This window comes from Canis lupus, chromosome 19 (assembly GCF_048164855.1).
Source record: "Canis lupus baileyi chromosome 19, mCanLup2.hap1, whole genome shotgun sequence".
Taxonomy (NCBI): Eukaryota; Metazoa; Chordata; class Mammalia; order Carnivora; family Canidae; genus Canis; species Canis lupus.
The window spans coordinates 33,592,455-33,620,211 of NC_132856.1; the positions used below are offsets into that span (position 1 = coordinate 33,592,455).

General features: G+C 50.4%; 1 protein-coding gene and 1 long non-coding RNA gene across 9 annotated transcripts in view; one reads left to right on the top strand and one right to left on the bottom strand.

Moving 5' to 3' along the window:
* Positions 1-754: 754 nt before the first annotated feature.
* On the bottom strand, positions 755-18,959 carry LOC140610087 (uncharacterized). 4 transcript variants are annotated; one of them, XR_012011879.1, is made up of 5 exons: positions 18,749-18,959; positions 17,714-17,812; positions 16,177-16,331; positions 15,167-15,328; positions 755-863 (listed from the first exon to the last, which is right to left on the bottom strand). It is a non-coding gene; the product is annotated as an uncharacterized lncRNA (long non-coding RNA). The 4 variants fall into 4 exon arrangements; XR_012011878.1 differs by lacking the exon at positions 755-863 and adding an exon at positions 11,027-11,318; XR_012011880.1 differs by lacking the exon at positions 755-863 and having other exon boundaries at positions 14,141-15,328; positions 17,714-17,786.
* The window catches only part of FAM3D (FAM3 metabolism regulating signaling molecule D), a 36,080-nt gene continuing 16,791 nt past the window's right edge, over positions 8,469-27,757 (top strand). The window contains exons 1-5 of one of the 5 annotated variants that reach the window (XM_072785623.1): positions 8,469-8,706; positions 19,923-19,973; positions 21,722-21,829; positions 24,306-24,332; positions 27,560-27,677. In XM_072785623.1, coding sequence (XP_072641724.1) covers positions 19,961-19,973; positions 21,722-21,829; positions 24,306-24,332; positions 27,560-27,677 — 266 coding nt within the window. In that variant the 5' untranslated portion in view covers positions 8,469-8,706; positions 19,923-19,960. Of the gene's footprint in view, positions 8,707-17,923; positions 18,177-18,989; positions 19,153-19,194; positions 19,371-19,922; positions 19,974-21,721; positions 21,830-24,305; positions 24,333-27,559; positions 27,678-27,757 lie in introns of those variants that run through there. The other 4 variants (XM_072785622.1, XM_072785626.1, XM_072785625.1 and 1 more) reach the window with 4 other exon arrangements.

Genomic DNA, 27,757 nt, shown 5'->3' on the forward strand with positions numbered 1-27,757 from the left:
CAATGGAATATTACTCAGCCATCAGAAAGGATGAATACCCACCATTTACCTGGACGTGGATGAAACTGGAGGGTATCATGCTGAGTGAAATAAGTCAATTGGAGAAAGACAATTATCATATGGTTTCACTCATATGTGGAATATAAGAAATAGTGAAAGGGACTATAAGGGAAAGGAGGGAAACTGAGTGGGGAAAATGTAGAGAGGAAGACAAACCATGAGAGACTCCTAACTCTGGGAAACAAACAAAGGGTTGCAGAAGGGAAGGTGGGGGTGATGGGGTAACAGGGTGATGGGCACTAAGGAGGGCACGTGATGAGATGAGCACTGGGTATTATACTATATGTTGGCAAATTGAATTTAAATAAAATATTAAAAAATAATAAAATAAAATAAATCTAGTAATGTATATATGTGCCTACATATTTTTTCTGAAGAGCTGGTTGCGAACTTCCATTTACACATCACCTGGCGGAGACAGACACAGATGTCTATCAGTGAATTCAAAGCAATCATCAAAGTATGAATGAAGATGCGAGGCAGTAGCAGGGAGTGACATCTCTCTAACTGAAAAGATATGAGGGGCGATTTTCTTACCCAGGTCACTACTCTTAACTAGGTTGGGGAGGATGTGATTCAAAGACTAAGGTGAGACACTAACTCCCCACATCACCCTTGCCCCAGCCTGGGCACAGGCTGGCCCAACATTGTGTCTCCTTCCAACTTAATAAGGAAAAAGGCATTTAGAAAGCTGTCAACCAGGGAGTTCTCTTTATTGCTCCTGTCTGAGTCCCAATTCTAGACCTCATTGTGGCCTGGGAGATGGGGTCACAAAGCAAGGTCTCAGCAACCATCAGGATCTTCTGCAAAGAAAAAGGACAATGGAGTCACAAAGAAAGATAGCAGCTGACAGGGAAGAAGCATCCTGCTTGCTAGGCTCCGTGGCAGTTTTACCTGCATCATCTCATTTCATCCTCATGACAACCCAGTGAGGACATCTATCTTATCAACTTCATTTTACAGAGGAGGAGACTGGGGCTCAGAGAGAGGAAGTGACATATCCAAGCATTCTCACACTACCAGTCAGTGCTGGAGTCAGGATTTGAACCCAGGAAAATGGACCACGTGCACATTACAGTGATGGGGGAAGCTGGATCTTGCCCAGCCATCTTAGTGAAGACAATATGTGAGCAAGACAGGAAAGCATGGGAAACATAAGGCCTCATCCATGTCCATCATGATAATGATGAAGAAGCATCTGTAAGAACTGGGGGTGGGAGGAAATTCTTCCATTTAATTTGGCTTTCAGATTTTTTTTGCTGTTAGGTTGTTTCCTCCAACTTACAAGAAACAAATTTTTCATTGTTTTCACAAATTTTTATTGAGTTGCTACTATAATTCTAGGGGTGGGAGTTATGGCAAAGAACAAGAAAGACAGTAAGAAACAAATGGTGGAGCTCTTCTTTTGGCATCCACCCCAGACTATGTCAGGAAGCAGACTAATCTTCCCCAGCTTGGTGTCTAGCCCAGAGAAGGTACTCATTGAGTGTTTATGGGTGAACAGCTGAATGGGTGAATACCACAAGGGATAATCATACCACTTTACCTGTCCCATTCCAAAGGTGCCTGAAGATAATCAGAATGAAAAAACTCCCAAATGTGCTCAGTGTCTGCTTTCCTCCAGGCTGGCCCTAAGAGAAGACCCACCAGCCACCTCCTGACTGGCCCACCCACTCAGAGCCCAGCCCCTGGGTGGGAAGCTCCTGGTCACCCATGCAGTTGGCTCCCTGCACTTCTGATTCCTCTACTTCCCCCACAGTCACTGTAGAAGACAGACCCCATAGCAGAAGGGCAGGTAGGAGCCAGCATGGTTACCTGGAATCTGAGAAGGGTGAGCCCTCTCCTCTGGAATGAAAGGACAATAGCTGTGAGCTCCAATAGAAAAGTGATAAGGTGGCCATAAAGGCCAGCTGCTTCCTCTCCAGACCATCAGATTCCCTGCTCCATCTGAGTCCTCCCCACAGCATCAAAAAGCAGGGCAGCCTCAATTTGCATTGCAATTTGTTTATCTACTTTTAAAACATGTGTCCCCACCTAACGAAGATTCCACCCAAGGAAGACCCCACCCACGGAGGAACTACCCAAGGAGGATTCCATGGTCTTGGGGAGTGGGGCACCCACTGAAAGGAAAGGCTAGGGGAGAGAAACACAGAGTATCGACAATAAATTTTATTATGATGATTATAAAGCAATCTACTAGGTGTAGAAAATGTAAGGGGTGGGGGGAAGAGTTGTGTCAAGGGGAAAATTAAAATCACCATAATCCCACTTCTGAGAGACAGCATTGTTTGTACTTTGCTGCATTTCTTGCAGCCTTTCATCTATATGTGTCCTTGTCTTCACAGTGTGTAATTGAAATCCTTTGCAGAATACTGTTTAGAAATCTGTGACCATGTGAAAAGAAAAGGAGAGGCCAGATCCTGTTTCCACAACATCACTAAGCCCCACCCCACCTCCATTTTTTTTAGGCAACCAGGAAAGATGAAGGGAACTCCAGAATTATGGCTGGTACTGAAGTTGAATTATGGTTAATACTGAAGTTCTCGCCACCTGACAAGTGGTTTGGAGTAAGATTTAACTTGATTTAGAAAAATAAAGAAATATGACATTTCTTATACCTGTGGTGTGGAGTAAACTTTATGCCAGCTGAATGGATGAGTGGATTGAGGGATGGCTGCCTGGACAGCAGGTAAAAATGAGGAGTAATAGAGAAATGGAAAGAAAAAGAGAGAACAAAAGAGACACACATATATATGCTTGTATGTGCAGAGAATATTCTAGAAGGATACTTAGAAACTTTGAACAGTAGATCCATCTTGGAGAGTAGGTGAAAGTGGGCCTTTAAATGGTTATTTTATTACCTCTGCACCACTTTGAATATTTGACTATGAAGTAAGCATTACCTTTTAATTCCTAAAACATTCAAAGTTATTTTTCCCACATTAGGTATTATGAATACATTAGGAATGAAGGCTGCAGATGGTATTAAGGTTGCTAATCAGCTGACTTTAAAATAGGGAAATTATCCTGGATTATCCAGGTTGACCCAGTTGTAATCACAAGGGTCCTTAAAAGTGGGCGAGGAGGAGCAAAGAAAAGAGTCAGAGAGGGCAGCCCAGGTGGCTCAGCGATTTAGCACCGCCTTCAGCCCAGGGCGTGATCCTGGGGTCTCGGGATCAAGTCACATGTCGGGCTCCCTGAATGGAGCCTGCTCCTCCCTCTGCCTGTCTCTCTCTCTCTCTCTCTCTCTCTCTCTCTCATAAACCAATAAAGTCTTTTAAAAAGAGAAAGATATGCAAAGATAGAGGAAGGGGCTGCAAGCCAAGAAAGTAGCCTCTGAAAAGTGGAAAAAAGCAGATTTCCCCCTGGAGCCTCCAGAAAGGGATGCAGCTCTGGGACACGCTGATTTTAGCTCTGTGAGAGCCATATCAGACTTCGAACCTGATCCCATGGCCCTCCCCCTCCCACCCACAAAGTGATCCACTTGTGCACAATTTGGCCAGACTGCCCATGGGCCAGGCCTCCAAGGCCAAGAGCTTCTGCACCAGCTACCCACACTGGTCCCAGCATGGTCGGCAAGACTTCCATTCCCACGTTTTGTTGTTGCTATTGTTTAAAGAAACGGCAGCAGCACTAAATGAATGGAGGAATTAATTATTACTGCTTGCAAACAGAATCTCGAACTCTATTAGTATTCTAAGCTTAGCTGTGCCTGTCACGCCAAGGCGCGGATTCTATTACACAGCAGATCGAGGCACCAGGCACACGTGGCCACATTGGATTTGGTCGATTAACAAGGGGCAAGGAAAAGTGTTAAGTTATTCGTAGTTTCCAGTGCCACCACTTGGCATAGTAATGTTCGTGCCTTTCCCCCTTGGCTTCGACACACACCTGACTTCCTTTTGTTACCAAGGCCCGTGGCAGCTGTGAAAAACCGCTGGCGATCTGGTGCTGAGGGGAATACACAGGAATCCCTGCCTAGGTCCTGGTCCAGTTTCTTCTCGAAGATTAGAACCAGAAAGATCGTGTGGTGGACATTGATCACATTAGCAAACCACTTCTTTTATCTTTGGGCACCCAGACGGTTAAATACTGAGTACAAAATACAGTGAACCAAACACACACACCTGTATACCCCTGTGCACACACGCACACACGCTCATGGGTACCCAAGAAACAGACACACACACGCTTTTGGGCACCCACACTTAGACACACACATACACACACACATACACACACACGGTGACACAGCTCTGCATTTTATCTCAGACATGCCGGGGGTAGGTTCTGCTCCTCTGGGCTTTCCTCTCTGAGCGAAGCATTCTAATTCAGAAGCTACCCTAGCTCTGGGGAAATAATCTTCAGATTAGTTTCTCTGCCTGCCAGGAACACAGGGCCATGTTCGATTTTTAAAAAGTGCTGTATTTCAGGAAGTGCTGGGGGGCCTAGGGTGTTCTGGAGCCCCTGAGAAGGTCCCAGCTGCTGACCCCACAGCTCTCAGAGGTGCAGATGGGTGGGTGGCGTGTGTCCCTTCCCAATTTCCCACTTGCTAGCTATGTCATCAGGGGCAAATTGCTTATACGCTCTATGCCTCAGTTTCCTCAAGTGTAAGTTGTAGGTAAAAATAATACTTCCCTTGGAGGGTTGTGCTAGGAATTATTCTGATCCACCCAGGCGCCCCTAATGCCCCCTACTTTTTAGGAACACACACATACACATACACATCCCTTAAAAAGGCATTGCTCAGAACACGGCTTTCTATTTGTGGACAGCTCTTTTCCCCCATGGTTTTGAAAGCCCCTTGAGATTCATGTTCTTTTTGTTTCATAAAACCTTGTGGGGCAGGAAGGCTGAAATTATTGGTTCTATTTTTTAAAAGGTGCACCCTCTGGGTCTCAGGAATCCTTGCAATAGCTCTGGGAGGAGGAGAAGGTCACAAGACGTACCTGTAAAAATTCATCACAGTGTATGTATAACCCACACACACAGAAATCATCAAACACCCAGCAGTCGAGGAGGGCAAATGAAGGTGGTGCTTTGTAACATGCAAGAGTGTGCAATCATTAAGAAATCAGTCCACGAGTTTCCAGTGACGTGGGAAATGCCTGAGCTCTAATGCTGAGTGAAGAGAAGGGTTACAAAACCGGATACACATGAGGAGCTCCATTCAACAATCAGGGGGAGGAAATAGGCCAAAATATTAACGTCATTCCCAAGAGAGGTTATACTTGCCGGATATTTTTTCCTTTATACTGTTCGGTGTTTTCCAAAAATCTCCAGGATGGAATTGTATTATTTTTATAATAAAATTTTAAAAACACAGGGCACCTGGGTGGCTCAGCAGTTGGGCGTCTGCCTGTGGCTCAGGTCCTGGGATGGAGTCCCACATCGGGCTCCCCGCGGGGAGCCTACTTCCCCCTCTGCCTGTGTCTCTGCATCTCTCTCTGTGTCTCTTATGAATAAATAAATAAATAAATAATTTTAATAAGCTATCGAGTTACAGTTGCTTTCCTGAGGACATGCAGCTGGCTGGCAGTAGAGACAGTGCCCTGAACCATTCAGCAATGGGAGGGTTGGTGACCATCCCCTCCTTCGATACCAACACTCCCAAGGAAATGAATCAACTGTCATCAACTGTCACACACCAATAATTTTACTTTGAAGACCTCTTACCAAACCCTGAATCCAGGCTTGACAGTGACCCCCACTCCTGCAGTATTGTCATCTGAGAGAGAGAGAAGGCATCCTGGACCTTTCACCTGAAAAGTCAAAGTCACAGAAGACTTTTTTATACTAATAAGAAGTAATTATAATCACAGAGTTTACTGAGCATCTACTATGGGCCAGGTTCTTCAAACAGATTCTCATAACTATCCTGTGACATGAGGATTACCCCGCTTCATAGAAGAGAAAATCAAGGCTTGAAAATGAGAAGGCACTGGCCAAGGGCGTCCAGCAGGTCAGTAGCAGAGTCAGGCCTGAATAAGCCAGGGCCCATGCTCTCCACCTGCACTGCAGACTGGGCCCCAGTGCTGAGACCCAGTGGACTCCTCTCTGAGCGAACACTGGAAAGAAGTTCCCTGGGAGGCCTGCTCAGGCTGATGCTTCATTAAGGGCTTTGCCATTGAAAGAAAAATGAAGCAATGATTTCCTGATGGCTAGTAATTTCTCCAAGGCCTGAAGCCCTTGAGGAGACAGACTTTCCTGGGCCTTCTCCTCCTCTCAGAGCTATTGCAAGGATTCCTGAGACCCAGAGTGGGGGGAGGGAAGGCCCAGGGGTCACACAACTGCTCTGAGTAGAGTAGGGGTCATGGCTTATGGCCTCCAGACTGGTGCTGTCCGTATTGATACCAATGCAGAGATGAGCTGGCACTCACTCACTCACTCACTCACTCATTCATTCATTCATTCAGTAAACCTTTACTGAGCACGTGCTGGGCACCAAGCATTGTTCTAGTGAGCAGAACCCTGCCTGCATGGGATTCACTTTCCAGTAAAGCAGGACAGATGACAAGTGAACAAATATTCAAGAAATATCTTTTCAGGCCGTCATAAGTGCTACAGAGAAACTGAAACAGGATTGCACTTGATGTTAGCAGAATAATGGCCTTCGAGGACACCAACCTCCTCAAACCCAGGGCCCTGCAAACATGTGCCATTAGTTACATAACTAAGGAATTAAAGTTGCAGATGGAATGAAGGTTGGTAATGAGGAACCCCTGAGACAGGAAGAGTATCCTGGAGTATCTGGGTGGGCCCAATGTCTCCAGGGGCCTTTAAAAGCAGAAGAGGGCAGCAGAAAGGAGAGGAAAAGAGGTGACCCAAGGAGGATCATTGATATGACACTGTTGGCTTGGAAGATGGAAGAAGGGGTCATGAGCCAAGGACAGCAGGCAGCCTCCAGAACCTGGAAAAAGCAAGGAAATGAATTCTCCCTGGGGCCTCCAAAAAGGAGCACAGTCCTACCTACACCGGGATTTTACCCCAGTGAGGCCCGTCAGACGTGTGGCCCACAGAACCGTGAGACAGCACATGCATGTTGCATCGAGCCACTCAGGTTCTGGTGGTTTGTTACAGCAGCCCGGAAACAAGACAGCATCGGAGAGGCCTCAGCTGATCAGCTGCTGGAGGACGTTCTCCTGCTTTCTGCTATTCGCTGCTACAGGTTCCTTCCCAGAACTCACCACAATTTTAATTCAATAACTCATTTGTTTACTTTGGGAAGGAAGGGAGAGGACCTTGACGTGGAAGGTCGGGCCTGAAGGAGGAAAAGACACCAGCCATGGGCATATCCGTCCAGGCAGGGGAGAGGAGTAAAACGAAGACAGGGCCAGATGGGAGGCCAGGCCTAAAACCAGCCAGGATGCAGGAAAGTGCACCCCCACTTTGGTGGGCGCCAGAACAGCAGGCCTTTATCTTCTTTATCTTCTGACCAGCTCTCTGACCTCATGTCCTTGGATAGTCATCCCAGGGGGCAGCACATCCTTTCTGGAAGCAGTCGGGGTAGAAATCACCAACTACAGCAACACCCTCTGCCAGCAAAGAGGAAGACACCAACCCCCCAACCCCACAACGAGCCCATGTGGAATGCAGTGCCTACTGGGAAAGAACTCACCCTAAGGGGAAAAGTTCTTGGAAATGAGAATCACGAGTAGTAGCAAAGCTGGGGCTGTTTGATGGGAGTGGGGGACACTGAGTCCCAGGGAGAGAGAACGGCAATCAACACTACATTTGCTGTTGTGCAAGAATTTTACCACCTATTGGCACTTCTCTGTTCCCTTCCCTCCTGCCCTCCTCTCTCCAGCTTCAACTTCTAACTCGTCCCCCAGACCAAATCCAGAATTTTCTCCCCAGACCACTTCCTGTGCCTGGTCATGAGGGCCCCTTGTCCATCATCCAGGCTCACTGTCTTTAGCTGCCTTTACCTCCCCCACCCACAGCGTGTGTCTCCTCCCCCGGCTCACCTCCTGCCTACTTCCTCCAGTGCAGCCACCCTGGCCTAGAACCTCAAAGCAGGTGGCTTCACTCACTCACTGGACTGCTCCCTCTTCACACCCAGGGCCTGGAAAGGGCACCATCAGGGAGTTGGTTTGTTTGGCGGGGCGGGGGGGTGTCATATTGTGTCTTGTTTCCCTTTCTCAAGCAACAATTGTGGTATTTCATTCCTCATTAAATTGTTCAAATCCCCACCCGAACTTCCCCTGCCAAGGCCAGAGAGCTCTGTGGGGAAGAGATGCTCACAGCCCCCCTAAGCCAGGGCTCTAAGTGGCTCTTCAGCCAGGCAAGACTTTGGACTCATTTCCTCCTCTGGATTAATTTCCTCCTTCCTGGGAAGATTGTTTAACAGGGCAGGGAGAGTTTATGGCAGGCTCCTCTGCAGGAGGGCAGAGCCAGGGCAGAACCAGGAGGAGCTAGCCTGTCCCTGCCCATGAGGTGCCCATGAGCCACTCTGTCCCTGCCTCTGGGCCTGCTGCATCTACAGAGCCCACCTGGGAGGCCCCAGCCCCTCAGAGAACCAGCAGGCTGGCCCCTCACAACAGCTGGTCCAGGGGGCTGGCTGGCTGGGTCAGGGACCCCAAGGCACCAGCTGGAACATCTCATCTTCTCCATCGAAGCAGGGAAGCGGGAGACTTGAGCCCTCAGGTATGTTTCTACTAGCATGGAAAGAGCTATCCATCTGGGTCCACGTTATTTAGAGAAAGGAAAATAGATGTGGGGTGGGTGGAAGATTAAGGAGCAAAGGTGCAGGGCATGCAAGCCAGGGATTTGATCACCCACATTGCAGGCTTTTTCTCTACGCCACAGGGGCCCCTCAGCTTTTGTTCATTCATTCATCTCTTCATTCAAAAAACACATTTGAAAAATCAACCATGAGCCACACCAATATTTAAGGAATAAACAGGGACGCCTGGGTGGCTCAGCGGTTTAGTGCCTGCCTTCAGCTCAGGTCGTGATCCAGAGGTCCTGGGATCAAGTCCCACATGATCCAGAGGTCCTGGGATCAAGTCCCACATGAGGCTCCCCTTGAGGAGCCTGCTTTTCCTTCTGCCTATGTCTCTGCCTCTCTGTGTCTCATGAATAAATAAATAAAATCTTAAAAAAAAAAAAAAGAATAAACGAGAGAGGCCCCAAATCTCCTTTTTCTCTGAAAATAATGATCTGAAAAGTTACAACAAAAGCACGTGGTCTTGAGAGATCTTCTAGCTGTGTGATTTTGGGCCAGTCCCTACGCTTCACTAAACTTCAGTTTTCTGATCTGTAAAATGGGAGTGCAAGTCTGGCTATCCCCCATCCATCCTTGCAGTTCCCTGTCTAGGCATCTAAAATAGCAATCACAAAAACACATAAAACAGCGTCTGTCATGTGCCAGGCTCTGGGCTAAGTGCTCTCTATATAATAACACATTTAATCTTCGTATCACATCTATGCGATAGGCATCATATCACTCCCATATTTTGGATGGGGCGCTAAGGCATGGAGAGACTAAATAGCTTGCCTGAGCAATGTGACTGCAAAATGTATGCTCCCAGCATTAGGCAGCACTGCCTCTCTCGTGCGGTTCATCCAAAGTCTGTGGCTGGAAGAGCTGGTGCGAGAGAACCCTTCCAGATGATTCATTCAGAAAGCATTAACTGAGCACTTCCTGAATGTCAATTAAATAAGAATACAATGATTAAGACAGGATTAAAAAAAAAAAAACAGGTATCGGGTGCCTGGGTGGCTCAGTCAGTTAAGTATCTAACTCTTGGTTTCGGCTCAGGTCGTGATCTCAGGGTCATGAAATTGAGCCCTGTGTCAGGCTTTGCCCTCAGCGTGGAGCCTGCTTCTCCCTAGCTCTTTGCCCCTCCTTCCACCATGCTTGGTCTCTCTTTCTCTCTGTCATAAATAAAATCTAAAAAAAAAAAAAAGAAGTATGGCTCTAGCCATCAAGTGAAAAACAATTTGCACAAATAGTCATTTCAAGAACACTTCGGACACGTACCATAAAGGAGGTAGGCGTCAGGACAGACTTCTCGGAGATTAAATTTGCTGAGGAATGCTGGGGGGGGGGGGGGGGGTGGTAAGCTTTGGCACCCTGCAGAATCTAAGAGAAATGGGAGAAGGGGCAGGGAAGAGGGGGGAATAGTCCCACAGGGAGAGGGCCGGAGCCGGCAAGGGGAGCTGAGGACAGACAACAAGGTGCTCACGCCTACCCGGGCCCAGCAGGCTGCGGGGTGGAGTCCGGCTCTCCCCAGGGTTTGCTCCAGTCTGTCCGTCTGCTCTTGGGCACCTCCCGGCTCCCCCTTCCGGCTGGCCACTGCCTGCCTGAAGCCAGGACCAGTAGACGGGATGATCTGGGAGGAGGGGCAGCTGCCACTGGGGTTCCGTCTTCTGGCCATCATCTACACCCCGTCCCTCTGAGCTCACCTCCACCTATACACGGCCCGAAGCTGCATTCCAATAGGAATTTGGAAGCCTGCTGAGCAGAGGTTATTTCCTGGGGTGAGGGATGCTGGAAGCCATGGTTTGCCAACACCTGCTCAGGCTGGGCAATTCCTCCTCGGATGAGACAAGCGTGTCTAATATTGCTGGGCAGACCGGGAGCAGCTGCTGGTGGGCAGCGGCCAGCCTGTGTGGGGGTGGCAGGCCCCCGCTAGCCTGGCCCCCCCAGCACGCAGCATAGGCCTCCTGGAGAGGGCAGACACTTCTGATGGTCGGTACCCATCGCTTGCTCTGGGAGGCCCTGGGAAACAGAGGTGGGAATGCCAGGGTCTGCTCCCCAAGGCCTAGAGGTCGTGGAGAGGGCACCACCTTTGGAGTTGGAATCCTAGCTCTGCCTTTTTTCTTGCTGTGTTACCTTGGGCAGCTTACTCACCTGTCTGTGGATGTAACTATGGTTGAAAATGGGAAAATCTTTGTGTATCAGGGGTTACTCTTCTGGGTGCAAGTAACAAAAAAAAAAAAAAAATTCAAACCAGCGACAAATAAAGGACCTATATTGGCTCACTTACTGGAAAAGTCCAGTGATCCTCTGACAGACAGAGCTGGATTTAGGGGCTCGATGACATCTCAGGACTCTGACTCCATCTCTGGGATCCTTTCCTCTACGTTGCTTTATTCTGGCAAAGTCTCCCCACACAGTGGCAGATACCCATCAAGTTTTAAGTCATTTCTAGTCAGCAACCTCAGCAGAAAGGCAGATCTTCCTCCCTGCCAAGTCCATCAAGACCCCTGGGAGGGCTGTGATCTTCTCAGCATGGGTTGCCTGCCCATCTCTGTGACCAAGAAATCGAGTTAGGCCTGGGTCCCATGGCCACGCTTGGAACCAGGATTGGGGCCATCCCTAGCCAACTGCACAGCAGGGAACACAGGAAGGGAGTTTGATTCCCAAAGGAAAATCTAGGTGAGCTCCAGATAAAGCAGGAATGGGTGCTGGAAAGATGACCCAAGCAGCAGGTGTCCACCACAGTCCGGCTCCAACCATCCCTAATCACAGTTACAATATTGCATCAGTCACTCCACTTGTGTGACCTTGGGGAAACCACTTAATCTCTTTAAGCCCCTCACCAGTAACATGAAGTCCATAAAAGAATCTGCCTCACAATACTCTTGGGAAGATTAAGTGAAAGGACACGGGGCTCAAATCCAGCCAACTAACAGTGTTAGTACTTGTTAGACTCATCACTATGATTATTATTAAGATTTTTTCTCTTTCAGAGATGTGTAGATCCCACATGGCTCTGGGGAAGATTTATCTCCTAAAGCCTTCCCAAAACCCCATTGACGTCATTGTGAAGGCCGCCATCTTGTTAATCACAGAGGCCAAGACCCAGCTCTCTCTGATGGAAAGGAATAGGATTGCCCACTGGGTCTGAGGTGAATTTCGTCATGCTTGACCTGCTGAAGTGATTGAGACAGGCCAACAGCAGGCCATGGCTCAGGGGATGAACCCAGACGCTCCAGGCAGTCCCCTCCTGATACAGTAGTCCTCTCTGGTGACACAGAGCCAGACTCAGCAAAGAGAAATTCTGATGGCACTAACTGGCCTCTCAGACTAATGCACCCAAAGATGCCTAGGGGAGGAGAAGGAGGCTGCATGTTTGGCCAGATACCTCCTCCTTCCTCCTGTTGCTCCATCAGGGCCTGGAGGAACCCATTCCAGATCCATAGCATACTTTTCTCTCATTCTGGAGGGATTTCTGCCAACTTGGGAGGTAGGGAGGAGGGCACAGGGGCATCCCCAAGCAGAGCACAAAGGGGCCTACTTGCTTAACAACTGTCCTTATAGAGCATTTCCTCCATAACAGGTACTGTGAGTGGGGTCTATTCTCAAATTTAATTTTTACTAAATTAGGGATTGTGATAATCACATAAGGAAACCAAAGCTGAAAGGGCTGTGTCCACAGAATCCAGATGGGGCTTCAAACCCCCCACTCAACCACCGTATTATGTAAACTTGAAATCCCCAGGCCAGATGAGGCCTCTGCAAACCCGAAGGTGCAAATATGGCTAGAGCTGCCATTTACCGGTTGCTTCCTGAGTGCCAGGCACTGAGCAAGGCAACTTCAGATAATAATCTAGTCAGGTAAATGTGGAGGAAAGTCCAGGGCCGGGTTGCTGGGCCCTGCTAAACAAGCAGGGAGTTGGTGGATCTGCCCCTGAGGAGCACACTGGCTGCTGGGTGGAAACGGAGGACAGAATGATAGGAACTCTCTCTTATCCTACGGAAGCCTTCCTTCTCCACTACCAACGGTCGAGCCAAACCCAGGCAGGCTGAAGCTCAGGAAAGGGAGCACCCAACCTCATGCTCACTTTGGACTAAAAGGGGCAACACCCAAATCAGGTTGGACAAACTAAGGCCCATGGCTAAATTCAGCAGCACCTGTTTTTATAAATAAGTTTTATTAGAACTTAGCCACATTCATTCATTTACATACTCCTACTTCTGCTCCTTTCCCACTACGATGGCAGAGCTGAGTAGCTGTGACTGAGAACATACGGCCCAGAAAACCCAAAATATTTCTTCTGGTCCTTTGCAGAAAACTGCCCAGCCCTAGTCTAGAGGAGTTGGACACCGTGGTTAAGACTGCAGACTCCTGGGCTCCTCTCTGGGATCCTTTTCTTCCTCTGCCTTTCACCAGCTATGCCCTCTCACTCTGTGCCTTAGTTTCCCCAAACTCTTCATTAAGCTGCTGATGATTAAATTAGTTAAAATAAGGAAGCCTCAAGGCAGCAGCTGGTACATGTGTTTTTTTTGTTTGTTTGTTTGGTTGTTTTTTTTTTTTTTTTTTTTTTTTTTTTTTTTTTTTTTGTCTTGTTCTGGGAAACATCCCAGGCACTTGAGGAGTAAAAAGCCTCAGAATCCTGTGCCTCTCACGGCTTCTTGAATCTCCTGTTGGGTGGCTCTGCATGGCCCAGTAATTCTACAACTGGCCAGAGCTGGAGAAAACCATTCAAACCAATAAATAAAATCAAAACAGGGCAAAATGGGAATCACGGGCTTTTTTTCCTTCTAAAATAAATGTCACTGAAACAAATTGTTCGGGCCACCAGCCTTATTGTTTACAGATTCATTTGCAGTTTCTGTCCCTCTGTACTGGTGACATGATCAATTAATTGCCCCTAAATACCAGGGGTTGACCAGAAGGACCGTTTAGAGAATGAAAGGCAGCCTCTGGTTCCTCTGATTCTGGGCCTGGGCCTTGTGGTCAGGATGCAGGATGGCCTTGAGGGTCGACTGGAAGCTCAAGGCAGGTGGCAACTGGGTCTGGGCAGGGCCACACGTGTCCCCTGGTCCCACTCAGCACCTGACTCCCATGTGTGTGTGCATGCACATGCGTGCACACAAGCGGGGTCACGTGCCAGCGCACGTGTGCATCTGTCAGTGTGTCTGTCACTGTCTCCTAGTGTTTCTGCTGCTTTTCCATTCTGTTGTGTCCCTCTGCCTTAGTGTCCCTGGTGCACAGAGCGTCCCTGCACCCTGTGGCCCCTCTGCAGCTTCTGCCTCCTGCGCTGGGCATCCCGCCTGCACAGGGGGGTGGGGGGCAGAAAGAAGCCCATGGAAGAGTAAATGCCCCCTCCTCCCCCGTGCCGCCTGTGGAGATGTCTTTTTTTTTTTTTTTTTTTTTTTGTGGAGATGTCTTTAAGTCCGCAGGACTTCCAGGGCTGACGAGGAAAATGGCCTGAGCTTGCATTTAGCCAGAAGAGGCTAGAGTCTGAACCTGTCCTCTCTAGAGGGAGTTCACTTTGGAGAAGACCGTGGGGCGCAGGGAAGACACCCCTCGGATGGAAGGAGCATCCATGGTGTGTCTGGGGCCTTTTCTCCCTTAGTTTCTTTCCCAAACAGAAAGAAACCTGTTTGGTTTCTGCACACCTACTATGTACCATGGTGCTAGCGTCTGGGCCGTGCGTGAAGAAGGCTCTCAGGCCCCCACATTAGGCTGAGCATGAGGCATGACAAGGTGATTCCTTAATGGAGGGATTCCGTAATGGAGGAGCCAGAGGCCGGGGAAGGCTTCTTGGAGGAGGTACCACTGTCTCCACGCTGAGCTGAGGTTTTATCACTGGCCCCGTTTAATTCTCCCTGTAGCTCCCCCATCACCTCAGAACAAAGCCCACGGTCATTACATTAACCCAGTCCTTAGGGCCCTAATGAACAGTCCCCCTTCCCTCCTTCACTTTGGTCTCTACCTTCAGAGTTTCCCATTCTGCCTCTCCTCTGAGCCTCTGTACATGCTCTTTCCTCTGCCATGTTTCCTCTGGTCCCAAAAAAGCTAATGCCATGAAGAGGCCCCAGCTCCAAGTCCACCCAGCCCCTTGCCCCACACAGAGAAGGCCCCACTCTAGGGATGACAGAGCTCATGGGCCAGCCCCAAGAGACTGGTGGGAAAGAGTCTGAGCCCTCTTCTGTTCTTGGCCAGGAGAAGCACCGTGCTGACTTCCTGAGGCCATGGATGGGGGTCACGGAGTGGCTGCACATCCCTGGCCCAAAGCTCAATGCTCGAATGAAGGAAAATGTGAGCCCTCAGTGGCCTGGGGATAGGACCCTTCCTCGGTGAAGAATTATCCTTTTGTTCCTAGTTTTTCAAGAGTTCAGCCTTACTTCTAGGCACACAGAACTCACTTGGACCTAGGCCCTTCCCTGTTGGAATCTGGTGAGCGTGGGTCAGCCTCAGGCCCACCAGCTGCCACAGTTGTCATCCGTCTGCTGTCTGCAGCTGAGGTGTGACTCTCGGCTCTGCTACCACAGCTGTGAGACTCACCCCCTCCAGGCTTCAGCTTCCTCCTGGAAGAAGAAGAGACAGTAATATCCAACTCACGGGGTTGCCATGGGGATTTGGCAAGATATACATGTAAAATTCTCAGCCTAATTCCAGCCGCATGGTAAGCACTCAATAAATGGTAGCTAGTTTTCTTATTTTATTGATAATTTATTATTTTTATTATGAGCTAAAGCTCTAGGACTTGGGCAGTAATTTGAGGTATGGTTCTGGGCAGAGAATAGGAAACCTGATTGCCAGCAGGTGCCTGGAAAACTGAAGGGCTAAAGCTAATAGGAGTGCAGCCATAAAGCTACAGTTGTTGTTCATTGCAACCTGATTTCTCCAAGCTCCATATCAGGCTTCAAGTTTATGCCTCCTTAGAAACGACCTGATACACAGAGAACAAAGTTGAATCTGTGGCTAATGCCCATATCGGAAAATGCAGAGCATGCTCATGGAGCTCTTTCCATTTTACCTGTGGCTTAGGGCTAATTCAGAACTGAGTGTTGGCTGAGCCTGGTTCCTTAAGATGTGCTAGGAAACACCTTCTGAGTTCTATCTTTTCAACAACAAAGGGCTGCTTGAGTAAGGACCTGAGGCCAAGGAAGAGTTGCCCACGTGGATGAGTCAGGGAAGGGCAGTCCACATAGGGAACAGCATGTGTGAAGCTGGCGAGGGAGAGAGCCTCATTCGGGGCAACTCTGAGCATCTAGGGCAGAAAGTGAAGTGGGGACCGCAGATGATGAGGTTGGCAAGGTCAATCCCGGCGAGGGTTTAAATCATGCAAGGCCTTGTAAGTCACATGAAATACTTTGGCCTTTATCCCCTAGGGCTTTAGGGACCAGAGACCAGACTTTAGCAGGAGAAATACCTGTTCCATCAAGATGCTTTCCTATACCCTCCTCGCCTGGACAGGGAGTAATCCTCTCTCCAGCTGTCTTGGTTCTGGGACAAGTCATGGTTGAGTCCAAAGGCATGTGAGTATAGAGGACTCCAGGAAACAGGAAGAAACCAACGTCCCAGCTCCTATAGGACCATTAAGAAAAGTCATGAACAAGCAGGCTGTGATGGCATTTTGGTTCTGTAAGAAGAGCAAACATCCGGATAGGAATCCTGCCAAGGAGTGTGCTAACAGGAAGCAGCAGGGTGAGTGGGGCATGCCAACAGGGAGGAGAGGTGGGGTGCATATTATCAGGCCAGCAAAGCCCTCGTAGATAGGCTGCCTCCCTTCCTGACACCCTTTCACGACAGGTAGGTGGCATCACCCTCATTTACATAAGAGGAAGCCAGGGCCCAGAGAGGTGTGCCCCAAAACACACAGGTACTGAGTGACTAACCCAGGTCTGTCTGACGGACCCAAAGTCCATCCTCTTTCCTGATATCACAGGCTTTTTCCTCTCTGATTCTCTCAAGACCAAGGCCCCAAGCACAGCCTCAGGTTCAGCCCTGGTATTTGCATCTTCTGGCAGGACTTGCCCACAGCAGGGGGTGATGTGTTAGAGTAGCTGAGAAAGGGGCTCCAGCAGCCCCAGACTCACAGATGCCCAGCTTAGAGCCATCGGGGACAAAATAGCTTCTCTCTCCTCAGTTTCCAAAATCTATCCCAGGAAAATCTCCAACTGGCCTTGATTGGGTCATTCTGAACCAACCACAAGGAAATCGCTGTGCTCTGACAGGCCAACTCCTCTTGACAAGACTGGGTGCCATGATGGGTGTCCCCTCATCCAGGACCACAGGAGGGCATTTAACCATGATTTGAAGGGCCAGGAAAGGCCTCTCAGAGGAAGTGACTTCTATACTAAGACCTGAAGTATAAGTAGGAGTGTTCCAGGCAGAAAGAGGGACAGAAGACAGAGAGGGACTAGCAGCAGAAAGGCTCAGGGATGTTCCAGAGCATGCCTTGTCATAGCCCTACCCCCTGCCTCATGCACAGACTGCCTTCCCTGAGTGTTGAGATAATCCTTCAGAAATGAAACCCACAAGTGGCTGTGTGGCCTTAGACAAGTCACTTGCCCTCTCTGAACTTCCGCTTCCCTCTCTACACAGTGGTTTCATTATCCTAACCCTTCAGGACTAAGCAAGAACCCAGTTCATTCAGTCCCCAAATACTCATCGAGCACCCCCTCTGTGCTCAGCACTGTACAGGGCCTGCAGGAGACAAGGCCTGCCACGGGAAAGAAAAGCATGTCTGGGACTTATGCACCTGGCCAGACCCACAGCCAGAAATCCAAAGGGTGGTCCAAAAAGACAGGCAGGACAAAGGCAGAGGCTCAAGACAGTGAGGGTGGACAATGGGCTCCGCCTTCCCCCTGCCCACCCCTCCACTCCATCCCCTCCTTCCCACCCTCCACCCTCCTGCCCCTCCAGCCTTGTGACCACATACTGCCCTGGGGCCACCATACGTGTACCTGGGCGGGTGGAGCCAGCGTGCAAAGGCAGTGGGACCTTTCTTCCTGTGCCTTTGGCCCACAGCTCCGTAACCTGAATAACAGGTTGCGACAGACATTCTCGAAGGAACAAATAAGAAAGAAACTTTTGGGTTTGGGTGGCTCTGGAGGGAATTCCTGCCCCGCCCTGTGTACCAGGCGCCTTTCTCCCTCCCTCCCCACCCCTAGCAGACCAGTCCTGGAGCCCAAGGACCCTGGAGCTGGAGCCTCCAGAGCACCCAGGCTGCCAGGTTGAGCCGGCTGGGGACTCAGGAGCCTGGAGGGCCCTGCAGGTGCTGAGCGGACAGTCGGGGACTCAGCCAGGAGGGACATCAGGCTGGAAGAGGCCTCACGGCCCATGCCCCTCCCCAGCCCCCTGACCTGAAGCCGGAAAGAATCCCTGCTTGGCATGGGCAGGACAGCGAGAAGCTAGCCCCCTGCCCAGGTACGTGCCCCGCCTCTACCTCTGTCCTGTTCCCTCGTCTCTCTGAATGGCACGGTCGGTCGTCTCCCTCTGGGTCTCTGTGGATACCTGTCCTGAGGATTTGCTCTTTATCTCTGCCCCTTTATCTGTTTTCGTCCTCTGTCCCTGGCCCGTTTTTCTCTTTGTGTCCCTCTCTGGATCTCTGCCGACCTCTCTCCCCTTTGTCCTTTGTCTCTCCGAGTTCTGTCTCTGGCAGGCTCTCTGTGAAGAGAGCATCTGTCCCTTCATCTGTGCCTCGTCAGCTACCTGACCCTGTTCCCATCCTTCCATCTGGTCTGGCCCCCCAGCTCTCCCGGGTCCTCCACACGTGGGGATCCACGGTTCCTCCTTCCAACATCATGCAGGGGCCTGGGCTCCCGGACTGTAGGTCAGATCCCATGAACATTCAAAAGCATAATATACTCTTGTATCTGAAAAAGGGCGGGGGTGAGGGTGGGGGTGGTGGATGAATGATAATTTGAATTTCAGGAAGTTAAGTTCTACAAAATCTCTGCGGGGACGGGGAGGGGTACAGGGGTCAGGCACCAGCTCACCTTTCTCACCTGGAAGGACCTAAAGAATCAGGCCAGAGTGGGTGGGAACATTTTCATACTTATCAAAAGGAAATGTAAATTTATACTTGCTATTGTTTAGATATCAAGGGCTGATCCAGCCCCAACTGCTTCTAAGGCAGCCATTAAGCCTCCTGTCTCTTATCTGGGTCCTTGGCGGTTGGACTTTGGAGACCATGTCTGTTGAAATGGATTCTTAGGATAAAGAAGATTCTGAGGTGGGGAGGGGGGCAGGAAGAGTAGTGGGAGCAAGTCCCTGCAGTCAGAGCCCTTCCAGCTGGCTGCAGGGGTTCAGAGACTTGGAACAGTTACCACCAGCCCTGCCCTCCCCTCCCCTCCCCTAGGTTTCTAGAGACCTCCTGGGGGGTGAAGCTGTCAAATCACTGGTAACTGCCCAGTACCTGGGGGTGGCATAGGGGACAGGTGGGGCCGAGGGTAACCCTACCCCTGCCCAGGGTTCAAGAAGGGAGGAAACTCCAATTTCAACTCTCCTCTAAGACAAAAGGCACTGGCAGTGGGAGGCTGTGGGGATTGGGCAGTGGAGACCGGCATCCAAATTCTGACTTTGATCCTTACAAGCTGAATAACCCTGGGCTTAACCATGGTGAGACTTGGCTTACCTACCCCTAAAATGAGGGAGTGTGAAGATGAAAGGAGATAATTGCATATCTAGCACCTGGTACAAACTAATCTGTAATGTGAGCTTTCTCATTAGTCTTCATGTTGGCACTTCAGCAGAAATCACTTGAGCTTGTTTCCTGGTGGTTTTACTAGAGCTACCTAGCTCAATGTCTCTCAGCTGGCTGGAGGGATGGAAAGGTGAAGGGTAGAAGGATGGATGGATGGAAGGATGGATGGATGGAAGGATGGATGGATGAGCCAATAGATCAATTCCAGGGACAGTGGCTGGAAAACTACATCTTCCTCTACCTGCCAACCTCTGCATTCAAAAAAGACATGTTGAAGTGAATATAAAATTCTAGAGACAAAAGTGAGGGAGAGGTGGAGGCAGAGGGTGAACAGCTGGCAGATGGTGAGGAACCAAACTGACAGGTCTGTGATCTCCCCAGTGAGAAGATCCATCCCTAATCGTCAGTCTAATTCATTTGTAGACCCCAGGTGCCAAGTTTCCAATTTGATTTCTTTCTCTCCACAGGCTAACACTGACCCCAAGCTGCTCCTCACCTGGACAAGATGAGAGTGTCAGGTAGGACCAGATTCTGAGGATTCAAGGTCTCAAAGATGAGGTCTGATATTGGTTTAGGAATCATTTTTCTATTTGCAATGCAGCCAGTCCCAGGACTCAGAGGTTGTTCGGCTATATGTGCTCTCAAATCGTCAGACCAGAATAACTCCAGGAGGAAACCTGTCCAGGGAGAGCCTGCAAGAGCGGGGAGAAAGACAACTTGCTGCCCCACAGCTGAAAGGCTGGAGAAGCTTTGGCATCATGGCCCCACCTGGCTGGGCTCACAGGGACTGACCCTGTTTTGGAAAAACCTGACGCTGGAAGGAAGTGAGGGACAAAATATTTGTCTCAAGGAGGGCTATTCCAGGATCCTCATGCCACAGAGCTGGGCACAAGGAGCAGGGTGCCTTTGCCTTCTCATCCAGGCTCTCATGCTGTACCCTGTTTGTACAGAAAGGGAAACTGAGGCACCCAGGAAGAAATGGACATAATTCACTTACATTTCCAAATAGCTGTGAGGAAGTTAAGAGCACAAGTTTCAGAGTTAGCACACTTTCCTGGGTGCCTGTGTCACTTACCACCAAGTGACCACCTCCCTGAGCCTGTTTCCTCATCCACAAACTGGTAATAATCAGCAGCATCCAACGCAGACGTTTACTGCGAGGATGGACTGAGATGCTGTATGTGAAAGATGTTCACCTGGTGCCTCGAACAAAATGGCTGTGAACTCCAGGTGCCAACAGCCACACTGTGTCCCAGAAGATGAGGGACCCCCACAGACCTGAGCCCTGCCACCACAGGATCCAGGGGGCCTTCTCCACTCCCAGTAGTCAGAGACCAACACAAGACGTCAGAGCTGAATTCAGGGCCACAAGGAGGTCAGGAGCAGAGCTAGAGAACGTGTTCTGATGGCTGCTGGGCCACAAGCATCCCTGAGCTGGGAGGTGTAGTGAATCCCCCTCTGGCCTTCGAGGAAAGGGAGTGAGACAGGGAGCTCTGAGGATCTGTCCTGGTTGGGGGGGGGGCTCCCCACAGATGCAGAAGCAGTCACGCTGGGAGGCCAGGGAAGCCACATGAGCAAGGCCAGCGAGTGTTCCTGTGGACAGGACTGTGTGGTTACAGCCCCAGCCCCAAGCCACCCTGGAGGCTGCCCACTAGTGACGACTATCACATCCCTCCCAACAAGCTGTGGGCTAGAAGCAAGGATGTTGAATCATGTCTACTCTGTGACCAAGACATCCCTGCCCAGAGAGACTGAGATTTTGCCCAAGGTCACACAGCGGCGCTGGCTGCCCAGAGCACTGGCCGCAGCCTTCTAGACTCCAATAGTGGGGCTCACCCCCTAGGACTGTCTACAGCAGAGTCTGCCTCTTGCTTTCCTGCCACACCTCTCAGGCTCCACCTCAGGTTGCTAGATAAAAGTGTAGATTCCCAGGCCTTACCCCTAAAGAATCTGTCTCTGGACACCTAAGTTGAGCCCGGGAAAGAAATTTCTAACTTTTTGTCCCAGTGGACCCACTTTGGGAAACGTTGCCATGTAATCTTGCAGCATGATCTCACCATTTGATCATTGCATGGATTCACACATGGTGTCCGGTGGTCCCCTGAATTGGTCCAAGGTGTGGGCCTTAGTCTGGGGCTACAATATGGGGTCTCCTGGTGGGATCTCATGACATGATCTTATTGTGGGGATTTGGTAAGGACTCACAAATAGCCTTGCTATGTGGCCTTGTGACATGGCTTCATGACTCTGTCTCCTTGCTCTTCAGGTGTGCTTCGCCTCCTGGCCCTCATCTTTGCCCTGGTCACCACATGGATCTTTATTCGCAGCTATGTCAGCTTAGACATGAAAACTATCCGTCTGCCCCGCTGGCTGGGTAAGTGGGGCTCACTGCTGAGGGTAGGGACTGTAGACCAGGATGGAGCCAAGGATATAGTCCTCCCTCCATCTGTGGGTGACCCATGAGATGGCCAGACATGGTAGGGTGTGGGCTGCCTTTGGGACATGGGGGTGGAGGCTGCCAGGAAGGCTGGAGCCCATGGGGGAACAGAGAAGTGTTCCAAGGCCCTAGCCAAAACATGTGCCTGTATCAAGGGCCATTTTGGAAATGTGATTCCAAAAAAAGGAAGGACGGAGGGAGGAAGAAAAGAAGGAAGGAAGGGAGGAGGGAAAGAAGGGGGCCAAGAGAAACAAAACTCAGCATTGAGGGGCATCCAATTGAAGCTGCTATTACCTCTTCCTGAAACACTCTTCACACAGATGTCCCTGTAGCCAGTTCTTCTCCAACTTCAGGTCTCTGCTCAAATGTGACCTCCTCAGAGAGGCCTTCCTCAACAACCCCAGCTGCAGCCATGCCCCCTCCTCCTACTTGAGACCCTCATGTTAGCCTATTTCCTTCAGAGCTTCACTGTCATCTGTCATCAGGATGTTTATTTGTCTACTTAGTTGTTGCTGATCACCATCTCCTAGAATGTAAGCTTCTTGAAGGCAAAGATTTTATCTTGTGTACATCCATTTCTCTAGCACCTGGTGCAGAGCAGATGCTCAGTAAAAATTTGATGAATGAAAGAAAAATGGATGGATGGATGATGGGTGGGTAAATGGATGGATGGATGGATGTATAGGTGGGTGGATAGATTGATGATGGATGGATGGGTGGATTGGTGGATGATGGATGGATGGATGGGTAGATGGATGGATGAGTGGCTGACAGATGGGTGAATGGTGGATGAATGATGATGGATGGATGGACATGTAAATGGATGGATGGATGTGTGGAGGGGTGGGTGATGGATGAATGATGGATGGGTGGTAGATGGATAGATGAGTGGATGATGGATTGATGGATGGGTAGATGAAGGATGAATGATGAGTGGGTGGATGGATGCACAGATGGATGGATGGGTAGATGGATGAGTGGACAATGGATGAATGATGGATAGGTGGATAGATGGATGGATGGGTGGGTGATAGATGGGTAAATGAATGATATATGAGTGGATGATGGTTGAGTAATAGATACCAGTTACTTACATGAATAATCTCATATAATCTGCACAAATGGCCCCATGGTGTGGTTGTGGAATGGACTCATATGTGACCTTAGGGTGTGGTTTTATGTGTAGGCTAAAAAAAGAGAAGCTCAGGGAGCTTCAGAGGGATGAAGAAAGTTGCCCAAATTTCCCTTATAGATGTCAGCAGGCATGGGAACCCAAGTCTCCCAGTTCTAAATCCTTTCAAAGGAAGGAAAGAAAGGGAAGGGATTTATGCTTCTTCATTTGTCCTCCTTGGATCAGAGAATGACCCTCACTGACATAGTCAAACTAAGTAACCTCCAGTGGCCCAGGCTGGCTCACAGCTTCACAGCAGCAAGAAGCCAGTCACCCCACAGAGGGGTCCCTGAGATCCCTCACCTCATCCTTGTCATTCTTGTCAAGTATGGCTCACAGCCACGTCAGGATGAATTATATAGATGCATGGTAGCCACCATGACCCCAGCCCCAGGGCACTAATTTTATAGAGATGGACTTGGCTGCGCTGACAGCCTGGGAAGAACTGGGCCCATGTCAGTGTAGGAGGCTCAGAGAAGTGGAGCTCAGGGGTATCCTCTAGAAGAGAAAGCCCCAGCCTGAAATGAGAAAGAGAAGAGTTTGAAAGTACATCCCAGAACTCAGCTATCTGAAGTTTGATGAATCAACGCCTCCAACCAATAGTCATGGAGCCACTTTTCTGTGTTAGGTCCCAGGGACCCCAAAATGAGAAACATGTGGTCCCTGCTCATGGTCTGAGTCGGGGAGACAAACAGACTTAATTACAGAATAAACAAAAACGAAAGTGATGATCCAGTCTTGAGAAATGCTTACGGTGACAGGACATGGGAAAGTGGGAAAGTGGGAAAGTGGCCATCGAAAGCCATGAATGTTCAGCCACTGAAAGGGGTAATATTCATTTTCTTCAGAGGTTCCTAGCCTGGCTGCACATACCCCCCACCTTGTTATTTAATGCATTAATATAGAAACATATATTACTGTAGCACAAATTTATGTTTTAATATTTTATTATTATATTGATATATAGTTGGTTTCCATTCTAATCTATTTTATTTTATGCATTTAATAACATGCTCTGTTAGAGTAGAAAGTGCTGTGTGTGTGTGTGTGTGTGTGTGTGTGAAGGGGTGGCAGCAGCAAGTGAGGGAGGGCTCCCTGACAGGGTGGGAACTTTAGAGCTCACTGCAGCAACCCCCACAGGAGGAGAATGCTTGGCCAGGCCAATGCCACGCCCCAGGCTCCAGCCTCCAGCAGGGGGGCCCAAAGCATTTTCCCTCTAACCAGAGTCTGTCCTCTCTCCAGCAGGTTTCAGCAGCGCCAAGAAGATCCGTGAGTATCACCCCAGCCCTGTCTTTGCCTCAGGGTGAGATTTCCCAGGGTTGCTCCTCCTGGCCCTGCAGGCCCTAGAAAAATCCTAGTGTCCAGAATCCGCTCCACTCTCCCCTCCCATGGCCCAATGGGGCCTTCTGAAGCCCCCGGGCCCTGTAGCAGTAGGGGCCTCCTCTCAGCCATTCAGACTGATAGGGATGGCTCAACTGTCCATTCCTCAGCACCCCCACTCTGCAGTCTGGATTGCCTCCCTAGTCACAGCACCTGGCCCTGCACAGCCGCCTCCCCACTCTGACCCCCACTGAGTCTGAGCCCTGAAGCTGGGCGCTGTGCTTATGATCATCATGCAGTGACCCCAGGCTTCATTCACAGTACCTGTGCCAAAGTCCCAGGAGCCATGTGGGGCACTAGGTGTGCCCCCAGAGGAATACAGAAGGGGGTGCTGATTGTCTGTTGGGGTAGAAGTGCCAGATGTGCCAAGAGAGATGGGGCATAGTGTTCGGACTCAGAGGGCTACCCCTTCCAATGGGATGAGATGAGAGAAGGCATCTGGGAGGGACTGGCAAAGGTCTAGAGGCAGGAATGTGTGGGGGTGCAGGGGAGATGGTGGCTGGAGACTCATTCATGGAGAAGTGGGAATGCCGGACACTGCAGCCTTCTGAGCAGGGCTTCAGCAAAGACCCCAGCACCCAAAGTCTGGAGACGGTGGGAGGGAGGGACTGTTATGATGACTGCAACAGTAGAATAATGGAGGACCTACTATGTGCCAGACACTGTGTTCAGAGCTTTACAGGCATCTCATGCAATCCTCACCACAACCTTGTGTGGATGCCAGAATTATCCCCATTTTATAGATGAGCAAACTGAAGCTCAGAGAAGTGAAATCTCTTGGCCAAGGCAGCACCACTGTACCTGGTGGAACAGGAGTTAACGTCCAGTCGAGCCCAGAGCCCACCGTCTCAACACCTCCTTGCAAGAGGCAACATCTCCAAGTCCCCCCTTCTCCCACCCCAGCATAGTAGTGACTGAGGGGGACATGGTGGTTCCAGGAAAAGAATTTTGGCATGGGACCCCCAGTGCAGAGCAAAGGCCATATGCATCAACACCAACCATTGGCCCCACACCCTCAACTCCATTGACCTGAAGCCTCCTGAGTTGTATTCTGAAGTAGACGCAGAGTGTCACAGCATCTTGGTACCAAACAAACACTCTGATGTCACCTGCTGGGGGATGGCAACTCCAGGCCCCTGTGCCACCACCTGCCTTGGCTGCTCCCCTGGTGGACATGGCCAGCCAATCCCAGCACTTTCCCTCCAGGCCCGGAGGTAACCACTACGGCTTTATCATTAAGAGTCTAATAGCAGATGTGCTGACAGTTCAGAGACAAGCTGTTTGACGTCTCTAATCTAAACCAACTCCCTCATTTTACAGCTGGCAAAGGTAAAGGGAGAGAGATTTCTGGCACAGCACACCGCAGATCACTGAAGAGCAGCCCATATTTCCTGACTGCTCCCCCTCCAGTGTTCGGCTTCACACCCTCAGCAGCAGCACTAGGAGTTCCCAGGTGGCTTGGGCCTCAGGGTTTGAGGCAGCTGGTGGGGGCAACCCCCAAGCCCGAGCCCAGAGAGCAACTCCCCTGCCTCTTAGTGGCTGAGACCCCTGGACATCATCCCCTTCATCCAGTAGCTCAACCGTGAAGGCTGGATGGTCAGAAAATCAATTCTGGAAAAGCCTGCTTAAGCCAGTCTGTTGACACCAGGTTTATCAGACTTAGCTGCAGTTGATTAGGCTCTGGGCAAACTCTAGGGTAGTGTCAGGGCCACAGCAATCCTTCCAGCATAGGTGGGAACCTCTGGTCTCAAGAGCAGACTGGCCTCCCTGTGAGGGAGGGGTCAGGGGACCAGAGGTTAGGGCCCAAGGCTCACAGGAGAGGAGGACCCTTCCTCAGCCTCATCCTCAGCCTGGTCTTCGGGCAGGTGCTGGGCCTCCTGAGAAATGTCCTCTCCAGAAGTTAGGGAAAGGGAGCTACAGGCCTAGACATCCACTCTCTCCTCAACAGCCCCTTGTGGGTGTCTCTGCTCCTGGCCCTCGCTCTGGTGACAATGTCCTGGTCTGAGCTCTGGTTATACCCGTCAGGTGGGTGTATTGAAACTCGGGGTGACACAGGGGCAGAGTGCCTAGGATAAGCATTCCACTCAGACCTCCAGGGCTGCCCAGTTGGCAAGGGTACCCTGATGTGAGCGGCGTCCACTCCTAGGAAGGAGCACCTTTACCTACTCAGAGGTGCCATGGGCTTGCCAAGTGTTGCTCCAGTGGGTTGTCTCTCCCCCTCCCCCAGGGCACTTTTCCCTAATGCACTCCCTAGAGGCTGGCAAGGACCCTGAAGATCCTAATCACCCTGACCACGTTGTTTCTCCCAGGTTGGAGCTCATCCATGCCCAAAGCTCTGTGTGTTCATCAGTGAATATTTACTGAGTGCCCACTATGTGCCAGGCACAGCAGTTACCGGCACAATTTAATAAGATAATAAATGCAAAGTGCTTGCCACAGTGCCTAGCACACAGCAAGCCCTGGGCGTGTGCCAGCGCCCCGTAGGCAGCCTGTGGGTTTGCTCCCAGAAACGCACTGCAGTAGCTCAGCCATGTGCGTGGCTCGGGGTGGAGGAGAGAGGCTGCCGGCCCAGCTTTCCCTTTGCAGGTGAACTTTCTCGAAGTCCTAAGTCCATGTTTACCCAATCCTCCCGACTGGTAGTTTCCAAACTGTCAGGTGGTAGTAAAAAAAAAAAAAAAAAAAGGCATTAATGTAAATTAGAACCTGCCAGGCTGAAAGCACAGGTGACAGATATCCCAGCTCAGCATCCGTTGAGGGCTGAGTAGCTGGGCAGCTGGGGACGTGGCGGGGGGGGGGATCCTATATACCTCTCCCACCTTTCACAGGCCTCCCCACTTTGCCCAGCAAGTACCACGTGGAGAGGACATGGGTCTTAATCAGAGGCACAGAGAGCCAGGCCCTGAGCTGGGGCTAGAGGCATCGGGAAACCCTGAAAAGACGTCTCTGGGGGGATGGCCGGAGGCACCCTGCGAGCTCAGAGGGCAGGTCCCTGGACCCCGCGGTGGGCCCAGGCGCCCTGGACAAGGCCTCTGCGCCGCTCGCCACCCCTTCCCTCCCTCCCTCCTCCGGGGCCTGTTCCCCAGCTGCACCCCTGAGGTTGGCTGTCCCCCCCACAGGGGTCGTGAAGACCAAGTGCGGCCTCAGCAAGCCCTGCCCAAACGACTTCTTCGCTTTTAAAATCAGCAGCGGAGCCGCTAACGTGGTGGGCCCCACCGTGTGCTTCGAAAATCTTGTGTAAGTTTCTTGCGTCTCATTTCTCCTCGTTGGTTCATTGGCAGAGTCCGAGGCTGCAAGGGCGGGCCCTGGAACCAGCC